This window comes from Arachis ipaensis, chromosome B1, assembly GCF_059453495.1.
Source record: "Arachis ipaensis isolate K30076 ecotype BB chromosome B1, ASM5945349v1, whole genome shotgun sequence".
In the NCBI taxonomy this organism is placed as follows: domain Eukaryota; kingdom Viridiplantae; phylum Streptophyta; class Magnoliopsida; order Fabales; family Fabaceae; genus Arachis; species Arachis ipaensis.
The window spans coordinates 12,947,162-12,962,723 of record NC_142436.1 but is presented as its reverse complement, the minus strand read 5'-3'; the positions used below and the strand labels follow the sequence as shown (position 1 = coordinate 12,962,723).

The following is a 15,562-nucleotide window of genomic DNA, read 5'->3' as shown; positions in this document are numbered from 1 at the left end:
AATCTCAGGGAAGAGATAGAGCGACGAAAAGAGTTAGAGGAAAAACTCTTAAGAATAGAATCTTCTCTGAAAAGTCGGAACTCCCGTGGCGACCGAGAAGAGTCGCCCCTGGGAGGAGAAGATCCGTTTAGTGAGGACATCATGAGGACAAAAGTTCCAAGAAACTTCAAAAGCCCTGATATGAACCTCTATGACGGAACCACTGATCCGAAGCATCACCTAAGCAATTTCAAAAGTCGGATGTATCTGGCTGATGCTTCTGATGCAACTCGCTGCAAAGCCTTTCCGACTACCTTGTCAAAAGCGGCGATGAAGTGGTTCGACAACCTCCCGCCGAGGTCAGTCACCAGCTTTGAAGACCTCTCGAGAAAATTCATGATGAGGTTCTCCATCCAAAAGGATAAAGTAAAACATGCGCCGAGCCTCCTGGGAATAAAGCAGGAGGTCGGAGAACCTTTGCGAGACTATATGGAAAGGTTCAATAAAGCATGTTTAGAGATTCAGGACCTGCCCACCGAAGCTGTCATCATGGGGTTAGTGAATGGACTTAGAGAAGGTCCCTTCTCACAGTCCATATCAAAAAGGCACCCCACCTTCCTGAGCGATGTACAGGAAAGAGCAGAAAAGTACATCAACATGGAGGAAAATGTCAGACTACGAGAGCCGAGTTGGCGACCTGGGCATTCCCACTCTGCAAAAAAGAAGGAAAGAGAGCCCAAGAAGAAAGAAGAACTCGGTCTCGACAGGCCAAGGAAATATCACTCTTATACTCCTCTAAAGGCTTCCATGGTGGATGTATACAGAGAGATCTGCAACACTGAAAGGCTGCCACCTCCCAGGCCCATTAAAAATAAAAAGGGGGGAAGTCGTGGCGATTACTGTGAGTACCATAAGATCTATGGTCATTCAACAAATGATTGCTACGACCTTAAAAATGTGATAGAAAAGCTGGCCAGAGAAGGTCGACTTGATAGATATCTCATGGAAAGGTCGGAGAATCATGGGAAGAGAAAGCGAGAGGACGAGGACAGGAGAGACCCACCACCACAAACCCCCGAGAGACATATACATATGATCTCGGGAGATTCGCGGGTGGAGGACTCACCAAATCCTCTCGCAAGAGACACCTCAAGCGAGTTTACCAGGTCGGGAGTGAGTCACCCGACCTCCCCACAATCTCATTCATAAAGGAGGATGGGCAAGGAATAATCCCTGGACATGATGATCCAGTGGTGATAACCATGATCCTAGCCAACGCCCACCTCCACAGAACTATAGTAGACCAAGGGAGTTCGGCAGATATCCTTTTCAAGCTCGCGTTCGACAAACTATGACTGGATGAAAAGGAGTTAAGAGCCTACCCCGATACCTTATATGGATTAGGCGACACGCCGATAAAACCACTGGGATTTCTACCCCTCCACACGACCTTCGAAAAGGGGGAAAAGTCCAAAACTCTGAGCATAGATTTCATAGTCCTCGACGTGGGGTCAGCATATAATGCCTTGATTGGCAGAGCTACCCTAAATCGACTCGGAGCGGTGGTGTCTACCCCTCACCTTTGCATGAAATTTTTGACATTTGCGGGGATAGCAACGGTGCGAGGAGATCAGAAGCTGGCAAGAAAATGCTACAATGAAAGCCTGAACTTGAGAGGGAAAGGCAAGGAAGTCCACACCATAGAGCTCGGTGGCACGAGAACCAAAGAAGAGCTACGCCCCTAACCAGGAGGAAAAACCGAAGAAATACAGGTCGGTGAAGAGGAAGGAAAAAATACCAACATAGGAGCCAACCTGGAAGAAAGCTTAAAACAAAAGTTGATAAAGCTCCTAAAAGAAAATTCCAACCTCTTCGCCTGGAAAGCTTCCGACATGCCAGGGATAGATCCCGAGCTCATGTCCCACAGGCTCTCTGTACACCCAGGGTCTCGACCTGTACAGCAGCGAAGGCGAAAGCTCGGCCCAGAACGAGCTCAAGCGGTGGAAGAGCAGGTACAAGCACTCCTACAGGCCGGCTTCATCAGAGAAGTCAAGTATCCAACATGGCTAGCAAATGTGGTGCTAGTCAAGAAACAAAACGGCAAGTGGAGGATGTGCGTCGACTACACCGACCTGAATAAGGCATGTCCTAAGGACCCATATCCGCTCCCAAGTATTGATACTCTAGTGGACTCCAGCTCAGAGTATCAATACTTGTCGTTTATGGATGCCTACTCAGGAAAAAACATCGTTCATCACACCTAGAGCAAATTATTGCTATGTGGTCATGCCCTTTGGATTAAAAAACGCAGGGGCCACGTACCAAAGGCTGATGAACAAGGTGTTTGCTCCTCACCTCGAGCACTTAATGGAGGTCTACGTAGACGACATGCTGGTAAAAACCCGGGAAGAGGCCGACCTTTTTACGGACCTCACGCAAGTTTTCAACACCATAAGGGCGCATGGGATGAGACTAAATCCCGCAAAATGCACCTTCGCGGTGGAGACTGAAAAATTCCTAGGATTTATGCTAGCCCAAAGAGGGATCGAGGCAAATCCTGACAAGTGCAAAGCTATCCTAGAAATGAAAAGCCCGACTTGCCTGAGAGAAGTCCAACAACTAAATGGCCGACTTGCCGCCCTTTCCAGGTTCTTGGCAGGGTCAGCATTAAGATCCCTTCCACTGTTCTCTCTGTTGAGAAAAGGATGCCAGTTCGAGTGGACTCCAGAATGCGAAGAAGCGTTCCAAGAGTTCAAAAAGTTCTTGAGCCAACCTCCAATCCTCACCCGACCTCTAGTGGGAGAAGAGCTTGTCCTATATTTGTCTGTAGCCGACAAAGCTGTCGCATCGGCCCTAATACGAGAGGATGAGGTTGGACAGCATCCAGTATATTTCACCAGCAAAGTTCTACAGGGTTCCGAGCTAAGGTATCGCAAGCTAGAGAAGTTTGCGTACTCCTTAGTAATAGCCCCGCGCAGGTTAAGGCCCTACTTCCAAGCCCACACAATAAGAGTCCGAACGAACTAACCCATGAAGCAGATCCTCCAAAAGGCAGATGTTGCAGGGAGAATGGTTCAGTGGGCGATAGAGCTCTCCGAGTTCGACTTAAAGTACGAAACTCGGACAGCGGTAAAAGCCCAGTGCCTCACCGACTTTATAGCGGAATATGCAGGAGATCAAGAGGAGAAGCCGACTACATAGGAACTATACGTAGATGGATCCTCAAACAAAACAGGAAGCGGTGCAGGCATAATACTAGCCAATGAAGGGGGAACACAGATAGAAGTTTTCCTCAAATTTGAATTTCCCGCTTCTAACAATCAGGCAGAATATGAAGCCCTGATTGAAGGATTAAAGCTAGCAGAAGAGGTCGGTGCAACCCAAGTACTGATATTTCACGATTCCCAAGTAGTGACCTCCCAAATAAATGGAGAGTATCAGGCTAAAGACCCGAATATGAAAAGATACTTGGAAAAAACTCTGGAGCATCTCGGGCGCTTTGCAAAAACTGAGATCAGACACATAACTCGGGACCTGAATAGCAGAGCAGATGCCCTCTCCAAGTTAGCCAGTACCAAACCAGGAGGGAATAATAGAAGCTTAATCCAGGAAACTCTCCAAGAACCCTCTGTGATGAAAACAGAGGACAAACAGGAAGTCCTTGAAGTAACCGGGTTAAACCTCGGATGGATGAACCCCTTGGTCGAATACCTAAAATTCGACATCCTCCCCAAAGAGGAAAAAGAGGTCAAGAAAATCCGGAGGGAAGCACAATACTACACTTTGGTGAAAAATATCCTCTATAAAAGAGGAATATCAACACCATTGCTAAAGTGCGTACCGACCTCAAGGACAACTGAAGTACTAGAAGAGGTTCATAATGGGATCTGTGGAAACCACCTCGGAGCCAGGTCGCTAGCAAGAAAAGTAATCCGAGCTGGGTTCTATTGGCCGACTTTGCAGAAGGATGCCACATAATTTGTGAAAAGATGCCAACCATGCCAGATGCACGCAAATTTCCACGTGGCTCCCCCCGAGGAGCTAATCAGTATAACTTCTCCATGGCCCTTTGCAAAATGGGGGATGGACCTGTTAGGACCTTTTTTCCAGGCCCCAGGACAAGTCAAATACTTAATTGTGGAAATAGACTACTTCACAAAGTGGATAGAAGCAGAATCATTGGCCACCATCACTGCCCAGAAGAGTCGGAGGTTCCTCTATAAAAATATCATCACAAGGTATGGGATACCTCATTCCATTAGCACAGATAATGGAACCCAGTTCACCGACTCTACCTTCAGAAGCCTAGTAGCTAGTATGAAAATAAAACACCAGTTCACCTCGGTGGAGCATCCACAAGCAAATGGACAAGCGGAGGCAACTAACAAAATCATACTGGCGGGGCTAAAGAAAAGACTACAAGATGCAAAAGGAGCTTGGGCTGATGAGCTCCCGCAAGTGCTATGGGCCTACCGGACGACGCCACAATCCGCCGCAGGAGAAACACCTTTCCAACTTGTCTATAGCGTAAAAGCCATGATACCAGTAGAAATCAACGAACAAAGCCCAAGGGTGATCCTCCATAATGAGGTCGGAAATATACAGGGGCACAAAGAGGAGCTTGAATTGCTCCCCGAAGTCCGAGAGCGAGCCCAGATAAGAGAAGCAGCGTTGAAACAAAGGATGACTACGAGATACAACAGGAAAGTCATTCGAAGGAGTTTCACCCCAGACGACTTGGTCTTAATCAGAAACGACATAGGAGTCAACGAGTCTGGGGAAGGAAAGCTCGCTGCCAATTGGAAGGGACCATACAAAATTAGTGAAGTCTTAGGAAAGGGTTATTATAAGGTGACCAACCTAAACGACATCGAGTTACCAAGGTCGTGGCATGCTTGTAACATGAAAAGGTACTATAGTTAAATGCGAACTCTACTCCCTGATGTACTCTTTTCCCAACTTCACGATTTTTTCCCAAAAATCAAAGGGTTTTTTTCTGAAGAAGGGTTTTTAACGAGGCATCACAGTAGAGACTAAGGGAGAACAGACTATTAAAAACCCTTAGTAGCAGCGAAAATACCTTCCCAAATAAATAAAGATCTTTTACAATATCTCTTATAAATTCCTTCTCATTTGTTTTTCTTTCTACGAAACGCGCCGACTTAAGCTCGACAAAGCATGAAAATCCCTTGAACCGACCTAGATGGTCGTCAGGATAAAACGACGAGGTACAAGTCGATGTAAAGAGGTTACAAAGTCGATCGTGAAAAATTCGGAAACATTCCGACTCATAAGTCGAAATGAAAACCCGAGAAACAAAGAAAACGCATTGCAAAAATAACCTAAGTCATAGGAACTCAATGAATCAAAAAATTGAGTATAAGGAATACTAAAAAGAGATCGAAAAACCTATCAAAGAGCCAAAAGACTGTCCTGAGTCCTTAAAGTTAAAAGGCTCAAAAAGACAAACAGTCAAGAAAAAGGTTTTCAAAAAGATCAAGGGGATTTTTCAAAAACCAAAATCAGAAAAGCATGCACACAACAAGACAAAGAAAAGTAACTTAAACCCTTATCCAAAAAAGGAGTATTTCTTGTCAACCTAAACCCTTATCCAAAAAAAGGGTATTTCTACAAATATTTTGTTTACGGCCTTAAAAGGCCAAGAAATGTCAGCAGACCACCACAACATAAAGAGTTTAAAAAAGAGGGGACCCACAGGCCGGGCCCCCATATAGCCACAAATATTTTTAAAGACCATCACCACCAGAGCCAAAGGGAATAGTCGGATCACCACCAGAGTCAGGGAGAGTAGTCGGAGCGCCATCAGGTCCAGGGAGAGAAGTATCCATAGGAGCCGAAGAGGAGGTTCCGTGAGCCTTCGAGGAACTCGGAGCATCCTTGGAACGAGGAGGGGACTCCATTACCCTCTGCCCCCGAGTCTTCAAATCCGACTCGGTGACATATTGGGGAGAGGGAGGAGAGACTATAGCCCCGTCAATAACGACCTTGTCTGGATCCAAAGGCGAGGGATCCAGGTCGGGAGCAAGGACCCCGACCTGTTCCTTAAAGATTCTCCATGCTTCCTCGGCCCCGTCAACAATAGAGTCCTCCAACTCGGTATAATCACTCCGAGCTTTCAGCAAATCTTTCTTCACCACCATGAGGTCCTCAAACAAGCTCGCATAACTCTCATGCGCCTTCAGCCTCAGGCCCTCCTCCATGTTGCACCTAGCTTGCAACTTCCGCTCACTCTCCTGAAGGCCATCCCTTTCCTCCTTTAATTTGGTGACCTCCTCCTTCAGCGCCCTCTCATGCTCCTGATACATGAGAAGCCTCCCCTCCAACTCTTCAACCCTCGAGGTTGAACCCAGAGAGCTAAGAGGAGTCTTCTCAAACATATCAAGGAACTTTGTGCATACCCCCACCACCCTGATACTCTCTTGAGCCAAAATAGTGAGGTGGTTCCGAATAGAAACATCATCCATACCTATGCGTGTATGGGGATAGATGTATTTCCAGACAAATTAAGATGCATCCACCTTAGCCTCACCTTCAAAAGAAGAGCTAGACTCCAAGGTCTTACGCTTCTTCTTTTCTGGCTCAGGGGAGGATCGGGGAGGAGGGGACGACTGAGAGGAAGTTGAAGACGAAATGACAATAGGTCGGTTCGGGGTCCCCAAATTGTGAGGAAGGGGGGAGGAGAAGGAAGAGGAGCGTTAGTTACCCTGGCACCGCCAACCCTGGCACGGGACCTTACCTTGGCCTCCTGGACTCTCTGGTAAGACTCCCTAGAATTCTTCTTCGCCATCTCTGTAAAAAACAATCAGTAGCAAGAGAGTCAGAAAAACAAGTCAGTAAAAATAAGTCGGAAACAAAGTGAATAAATAAAAGCTACCTAGTTGTATCTGGACAAAGGTCGGCGACCCCTGGAGAAATTTTTTGGTATCCAGATAGGGGGCCCTCCCCCACACTTCTCGGAGGAACCCCACAATCGCAGCCTCCACCTCATCCAGATCATCCAAACTATATTTCTCACAGGGGGAGGCCTCCAGCCAGTACAGAGAAAAGCGAGGGGAAGAACTCTCGTCTAAGAAGAAGGGGTGGTGACCCTCTACAGCTTCAACTTTGAAAAAATAATTTTTGAAGTCATGGAAGGATTCATCAAAAAGGGTGAAGACTCTCCGACCCTGTATAGCTCGGAAAGACACCCATTGTTGCTTATTATTTTGCCCACTAAAGGGCTTGGTCATGTGGAAGAGATAAAAGAAAATCTTCAAGGAAGTCGGAAAGTCTAAAGCATGGCTAATAAACTGGTAGATTTTCAGAAAACCCCAGAAATTGGGGTGGAGTTGGGTAGGAGCAACACGGCAGTGACGTAAGACAGCCATTTCGAAGTCAGAAAATGGAAGAAAAACACCCAAACGGGTAATCATGCTCTCATACATAAAGAAGAAATGAGGGGCCGTCTCAGTAGCCCTCCCGAAGCAAACCCAGTCTTCCGGACCCAGGATCACCAATTCATAGTTCGGTTCATCCTCCTCAGAAGTACAAATTCTGTGGTGAGTGCGAAGGTTGGTGATAAATTCGGTATCAACCAAAGGTTCCTTTCCTAAGACCGTAACATCGACCCACTGAGCAAGAGTTTCTATGGAAGAAATTTTCTTTTCCTAAAAAAGGATTAGTGAAACCTACAAAGGGAAAAAGAAAAAGGTCAAGAACAGGGTCTCTAAGGAGGCATAGAATCAAACAGAAGCCTACAGAGTCAACTCCTCTCTCTAAAAAAGTAAAAACATGCAAGCAGAAGCATTTCATAAAAGAGAAGAGGAGAAAAAGACTAACCTTTGTCTGGAAGCAAGGTAGAGGAAGAGGAAAGCCTTCAGACGAAGAATGCCCCACGAATGGATGAGAAGAAAATTTGAAAAATGCAGAAACGAAACAACGAAAGAGAGGGAAAGTATTTATAGACACGTTAGGGGCATAATGGTAAAAACGGAAAGCGGTCATTAATGGGTGCACCGTTACTAAGGTAATTAATACCTACGCGAACCCCTAACAGACGCGACGTTTGATTAGACGTAACTGTAAAAACCAAAAGTCGCGAAAGTCACGTCGGTTCCGAACAATCATGTCGGTTCCCTCACAAGTCGGCTACGACCCCGAGTAGAATACTCGAACCCAAGTCTCAAAAGAAATTGGGCTCGAGTAGGGGCACTGTTCATACCCTGGCCCAATGATAAGGCCCAAGTCCAAATGAAAGGCCCAATCCAAAGGATTGAGCCTCGCCCTATGCCGACTTTCTTCCTATGAAGTCGGTCCTTACCACGACTTACCCTAAAGAAGTCGGGACGAGGATTAGCTGGCAGATAAACACTCATTAAAATGAGTAACTGCCCCTAAAATCTCTCTAACCACTTCTAGGAGCCATATCTCAACTTCCCTAAGATAAGGGGACGGTTATCCACCTTAAATGGCGGAACTACTGCAACGGTGGTTATGGGTTCACCACTATAAATACACTTACACTTCTCAGGTATCACTAAGTCCCAATACTCTCTAGACCTGCTTACCCCCCTTGCTGACTTAGGCATCGGAGTGTCTTTGCAGGTACCACCCCCATTCACTCGTATTCACAAGTCGGACGGAGGCCCTGAAGACGCGAATCCGCCGAAGGCTTCCCTCCATAGACGATTGGGCCAACCCAGCGAGTCCAGCCCAATAATCTCCGGTTATCCATCGTAACAGATCTCATTTATTAAATTATATATATAGAGATATGACCATTGAACTAACTTACTTTGAGAATTTCTAATGGTTATAATTATTACATATTTGTCAATAGGATATTTTCAAGATGAACATAGTAATAGAGTTTCTTTTGATCTGTGACTGCCATAGTAATTAACAATGTATTTATTATACTTTGATTTCGGACATCTAATAGCCTAAGGTGCTAGTTGAATGGATATTGGGTATGATTTAAATACTTGTAGAATTAATAATTCGTCAATAAGAAATTCGTCAACTCTCGATAAAGAGTCTGAGCTCTATGCTTATAATGACGGAGATAAATAAAATCTTGGCCAAGGAAATTGAATGAATGAAGAAATGAGTTTCTTAGGTCATTCATAGTTCATTACAATAATGGTAACAAGTTAGAGTTTTGACAATTAAACCATATTCTAAAGGTTAACTAAGAGCTAGAAAGATGGAAGAAATTATACTTTGTTATTGTCGGGTTCTTAGTAAAAAAATATATTATTTCATACCATCGGGTCGTTAAAGAGTATTGCTAGACGTCAACCTTGATTAGTAAATTTAGTATGAGTAATTTATTACCTGCTTAGTATTGAACCTAGGTCACATACTAACCAGTGCTCTAACTTTTGCCGTAAAATATTTAATTATTATTTTTTATTTGATCAAATAAATAATTATATTAATTCAAATGAAATATTATTAAACTCTTTGTTAGCAACAAGAATATATTAATAATATGATAATTAAGAATATTTAAAGAGAATGGAAAATAATTAGTTATTATATTTCTAAATTTGAATTCTAAGTTTGGATGAAATCTTAACTGATTCTGTTTTAAATTGAGTCATAATATGATTTATAAATTTAAAATATTCAAATTTAAAATAAGATAAAATTCAGATTTAAAATAAGATATGATTTAAATTTGAATTGAGATTCAAATTTAAAATCAGTAACAAATCTCATATTATATATATATATGCCAAGAGTAGGAAAAAAAAAACACCAATAACACACAAGTGTTTTATTCTTTTACCTCTCCACATATAAATGTATGTGAATCTAATTCCTAGGGAATAATTTTATGATGTGCAAAGAGATTTCTCAATTTAGATCAAATATCCATTGGTCAAAAAGTTGACAACAAAGATTAGTTTCGGTGTAAATACCCATAGCATACCCATAGCGCCTTTGTACTATCGATGGAAAAAGTGATTTTTACTATCATACTCAAGTATTTGAATCTGATCTATATTACTAGAATAAAATTTAAGTCACAAAATAAATATTTAGAATTACTTTCTTTCCTCCCGCAACGTATTATGAACACATGGTAATCCTTCAATAAGTTTACTTGTTCTAACTTGTTCTCACAAGGACCAATCCGACTGTCATTTTAGAGTATATTTGGAAATTTTAATGAGATGAAATTAAATTAAAAATTTTGAGAGAATGGATGTGCAATTCAATTGTCACACCAATTCTTAAATTTGGAACAAAAAGAATTGAATTAAAAAGAATATATTTAACATTACTATTTTAACCACAACTAAGGTAACTGCTGCTTCATTTTTCTTCTCTTCCCTCCCTATGGTTCTGAAGAACATTCAGAGGAAATATTATACAAAAAGAAAGCCAAGCACAAACAAATGACTACACAAAACAGATGCAAAATATACAACAAATGATATGAACAACAAAAAAACTGAACATTGAAACATTGAAAATCCATGCCTTAAGAGTCTTGAACTGAAAAATTAACCCCACTTTCACAAGTATTACACTACTTCACAATAATACATTCCACCTACATGTTTTGTTGGGTGTGTTCCTACACTGCAAAAGAATGCAGTCACTCTTTCAAACTAAGTCTTGCATTTTGGACCTTAACAGATAGGTTCATCTTTTGTTCTTCCATATCCCTTAGCACAGCCAGCAGGTTTGCCCTATAAACTTCGCATCGTTGATTTGTGGTCTCTAACTCGGCAGTCAACTCTCGGATCTTCTTTTGCTTCTCCTCCTGACAATAGGAAGTTAAAGTAAAAATGGAATTATATATTTATACAACAACATGAGCTTTGATAAACATAAATTTGAGGTGAGGTCAAGATCAAGTCTTCGAGCACAGTCAGATAGTGATCAAATCTTATCACAGTATCATGGAAAACGGGTGCAATTCAAATTCAATCAATGCGATTTCTTTTTCTCAAAAATGGAAGAACTACTGTTTAACATGGGTTGGGGAAAGATCATTCTATGATGGGGGGAAAACAGTTGTTTTGTTATAACCAAAACATGCAGAGTAAGGATTCTTCTTATAAAGCACATAAATAACAAAAAGAATAAACTGAATATTCGGTCCTTTTTAAATGTTTAGTCACAGAGGGACAGATCACAAAAACCAGCAAATTATAAAAGCAAAGTATAAAATAAGAATAGGATAGCTAAATAACCTAAATTTGAAATTACTATCAGTTAGAAAATTAGAAGGCAGCAAACAACAAATGCTCCCTTCCACTGAGTTAATTTGCTTTTAACTGTAAACAATATTAAGCATTAATACTTTAATAGCATACTTCCTTGGATGCAACTCATTGTCTAATTTATCAAGCAAAGATTTTGCATACCTAATGCTAGGTTTATTATGTACAGGGAAAATCACAAGCTCAAAGAAACTAACCGCAGATTGATAGCTATGTACATCTTCATCTGCTGCGATTAATTCATCCCTTTCTCCATTAGAGACTGTATCTCCCCCTGCAGTTCCTATACTTTGACTTTTTACAGCAGCAACCTTCTTAACAGCTTCATTCAAAGCTTTCATTGCAACATGATAGATTTGGATGGATTTTGCACCTTCTTCTACATATCTGATTGCTTCTTGTCGCAGGTTGTTGTAACGAACTGTTACACTGTCACCAGAACTGCTTGGGAACTCAGAAGCATGTTCATCTGAAAAGCCACCAGCTTTTGCGTTCCTTGTCCATCGTTTCAAAACATACTGAGATGGAAGTCTCAGAACATTCTTGGCCCTGAAAACTGATAATATATGCCTACAAATAGTTCCTGAATATTCAAACATCAGACAGCTGCAACTAGCTTTCATCTCAAAAGAGTTAAAAGTAACGATTTGAGATTTAGTCTTCTCTCCAAATTTAGCAACTCGGTAAGTAGTGATAGTTCCTGAATCTTCAATTTTTGTAGCAGGATTAGCCATAGTCTCTATAAACTCATCCTGAAATTTCAAGAATATCTTTCTTGTATAAAGACTTGCAGCTTGTTTTTCCATAGGAGATGGTGTTTTTAAAAGTGGGTTAGTGTTAATGGTGTCATAATCTGCTTTTAATTCCCTTTCATGCCAAGCTAATACAGCTTTCTCATATTGTCTAACCAATAACTGTATGGTTGTGGAAGCATTCACATATCCATCAAAGAATGCATTCAAACATTCATTTTTGTCCATTATAGAAATCTCCCCAAAGAAAGTATCCTGCAAGTAGACAGGAACCCAATGATGCCGTGCATTATACATGGATTGAAGCCATTCATTATCCATGACGCAGTATTTTTCCAACAGTGATGGCCAATAAGACTCAAACTCATCAATCGTCTCACTCTCATTAACACATTTCCGAAAATCTGTTTCAAAATCAGGATTGGATGGCCATAGATGTGCCAGTCTCTCTCGGGTCTCTCTGAATATGCTCCCTGTAGACACCCTATGGCGAGTTGGAGGGAGAACCTGCGCAACAGCCACTTGTATTAAAGGATCAAAATCTGTTGTAATGGAGACAGGATAGTGACCAGACATGGCTTGGAGAAAAGTCCTAAATAGCCATATATATGAAGATTCAGCTTCATTTAAAATCAATGCACAACCAAATAACACCGGTAGGCCATGATGATTAAATCCGGTGAAAGAGGCAAATGGCATCCGATACCGGTTAGTCTTATAGGTGGTGTCCAATATAATAGCATCTCCAAAATTAGAGTAGTTCACTCTAGATGTTGCATCGGCCCAAAATATATTACCAGCCGAGTGATCATTATCATTCTGGACTGCATAAAAGAAGGCTGGATTCTCTGCTTGCATGCGCTTCAGATAGTCCAATAATTGATGTCCCCCGCCCCCAAGGGGATGCTGTCTAATGCTACTCATGTTCTGCTCACAAATTATATTTAGATGGACAAAAAAAAGGTTCTTTCACAAAATAAAAGTGGGATGATAAAAAATAGAAGATTTAAAAAGTTCCTCAAACAAAGTAGGCAGACAGGGATTGCAATTCGAGTAATCTGCAGTTTGAAAGCTCACAGAAATCACAGCTATAATGTAAAAACCATCTAAGTTCTAGAGTTATTAAACATTTCTTCAGCTGTTTTGCACAGAGAATAGTAGCACAAAGCCACAAACTACTAAAGCTGCAAGATATATTCAAGAACTTGTAAGATTTTACCTTTTTTAAGATTCAACAAGAGCAATTTGTCAGTTTTTGAGCCAATTACAATTATTCCTCAAGTTCAGACAGTGATTCCACAGGTTTTTTTTATCAACCTGCACCCAGATATAGAAAAAGGGTTTTCAATCAGTTTAACTGACATCTGTCAACGTGACAAGAGTGCATAGATAAGGCTATTAAATGAGAAATTGAGAATCGAAGGTCCTCTACGGGTTTTAGGAGGGGCGTGGTTCGCAAAATGATTACCCAATACGAAGATTCCTATGAATTGGAAAACATTCCACGAACCACATGCTCCCTTAATCCTTTTCAACTATTTATTTTGTTTACCTTTTGGCTTCCCTTCAATGAAAAGCATTTGGTCCATTTAAGGGTGTTTCCCTAAGTGATATGCATAGGGATTATCTTGCATCGTTACTGGCTTATCCCTTTTGGTGTTACTCGTATCTTGGATTTATATGAGGATGTCCCATATAAAATCTTCTCATTCTATCAAAAACAAATGAACGTGAACAGAAGATCGTACTAGAATATTATCCATGCAAAACAAATATCAGCAAGTTCCATCATAAGTAAATACTACACAGAAATAAAAATCAAGTCACTTGTATAAACATGAGAAGTAAGTCTTAGGTCGGAGGAGATAACTAAATTGACCTGGACAGAAAATTTGTCGAACAACGAATCTTGTTAAAGCTAATGGACACCAAAAAGAAGTCGAGGGAACCCTAAAATGTTAGATGAATCTACAAAGACAACGCAACATGGCAGTTGGAATAGCCTTCAACCATCAGCTACAAGTTGTTAGATTGTTCCATGATAAAGTAGTATGATAAGCCATAGGTCCATATGAACAAAATTCAGAAGCATTGAACAATATGGGGTAGAGTAATGCTAAGGCAACATCAGCCAATTTTTTAAAAACTATTTTGTTTATCCTAAACTCTAGATCCTAAATCATAAACCTTTAATTCTAGACCCTAAGTTATACCTTAAAGTCGATAATATTGGCTAACTAAAAGTTATAAATTTGAAACTAAAACTAAGGGCAGTAATTGCTGAAGAAAAAAAAAATAATGAAAACAAGTAGATTTGGCTGGAAGGCGATCTGAAACAAATTTTGTTTCAGTCTAAGGAGAGAGATTATGGTAGTGACAAAGAGAAATGGTTGCACACATGGACGCCGGTGGCATTTAATTAATATCTAACCGAACACAAACACAGACACGATCAATGATCAGTGAAGCAGCAAGATTGAAAAACAAGAACAATTAGCTCAATAACACCACAAAATCACACATGGAATTAGGATAAGAGTCATAGCAGGAAGGAGGAAACAAGTAACAGAAGAAACAAGAGAGCAAAAATGTTCTAGAAAGTCTCAAAAATCAAGAACTAGAAAGAGAAACGGAGAGGAGTGGGGTTGAATTGAAGATAAAACACCTGCGAGCGGCGGCAGGGGCTTGTCCAGAAAGGGAAGCTCTGGCTTGCACGGCGACATTTTCTGGTTCGTGGTTACTTATGAATGGTGAATGGTGTTGGAGAGTACAGAGTAGTAAAGAAGAAAAAGAAGATGCGATGCCCAGGTTTCAGTCTCAATTGCGAAAGAGAAAAAAAGATTTTACGATGAGAGCTGGTTTAGTGCAGTAGCAAAATAATTGAAATTGAAATTTTTAACTAATTTCGATGCAATAATTTTTTATATTTAAAAATTCTAAAATGCTATTTGTATATTCACTAAAATTATCCATCAATATATTTGTATATAAATATACGTGGTTTAATTTATTTTCAATGTATATTTGTATTCCAATATGTAACGTAATAGTTAAAAATTTTATACTAATAATTAACTTTAATAGCTAATTTTGGTGTATACGTAACATAATAGTTAAAAATTTTATACCTGAGTTATGATATTAGAATTTTTTTATTTAAATTAATTAAATATATTATTTAGCCAATGAGTTATAGCTCAAATGGCATAGACTCTTCATACTCAATTAAAAAAAATTAAATATATTATTTATTAAAATTCGTAACATGTAGAATATTTATTGATATAACTTTACACATCTTAGATACTAAATTATAATTCTTGATAAATAACACTCCGTTTGTTTGATGTCCGTGTCTTGCCAAGACATAGACACACTAGGACGTGTCTATTGTTTAGATTCTGAAACACAAAAATAAGAAGGACACGCTTACACACAAACACACAGAAGATACATGTATTTCATGTCTCAGTAAAATGCTGAGACACGAATTTTAGGCGATGGACACGAATCTGTATCACTATTTTCAGACGATTTTATCCTCGTTCATTTTTTGAAATTCCAAATGTCTCTCCTGTTTGTTTCAAACCC

The 15,562-nt window shown here is 40.5% G+C and overlaps 1 protein-coding gene across 2 annotated transcripts; it reads right to left on the bottom strand.

The window, feature by feature from the left end:
- Positions 1-10,273: 10,273 nt before the first annotated feature.
- On the bottom strand, positions 10,274-14,871 carry LOC107625243 (protein FAR1-RELATED SEQUENCE 9). 2 transcript variants are annotated; one of them, XM_016327831.3, is made up of 5 exons: positions 14,637-14,871; positions 13,524-13,682; positions 13,191-13,288; positions 11,417-12,898; positions 10,274-10,756 (listed from the first exon to the last, which is right to left on the bottom strand). In XM_016327831.3, exons 4-5 carry the CDS (start codon positions 12,893-12,895, stop codon positions 10,589-10,591), a joined length of 1,647 nt encoding a protein of 548 aa, XP_016183317.1. In that variant the 5' UTR covers positions 12,896-12,898; positions 13,191-13,288; positions 13,524-13,682; positions 14,637-14,871; the 3' UTR covers positions 10,274-10,588. The 2 variants fall into 2 exon arrangements, with proteins under 2 accessions (XP_016183317.1, XP_088357162.1); XM_088501036.1 differs by lacking the exons at positions 13,191-13,288; positions 13,524-13,682; positions 14,637-14,871 and having other exon boundaries at positions 11,417-13,141.
- Positions 14,872-15,562: the final 691 nt, after the last annotated feature.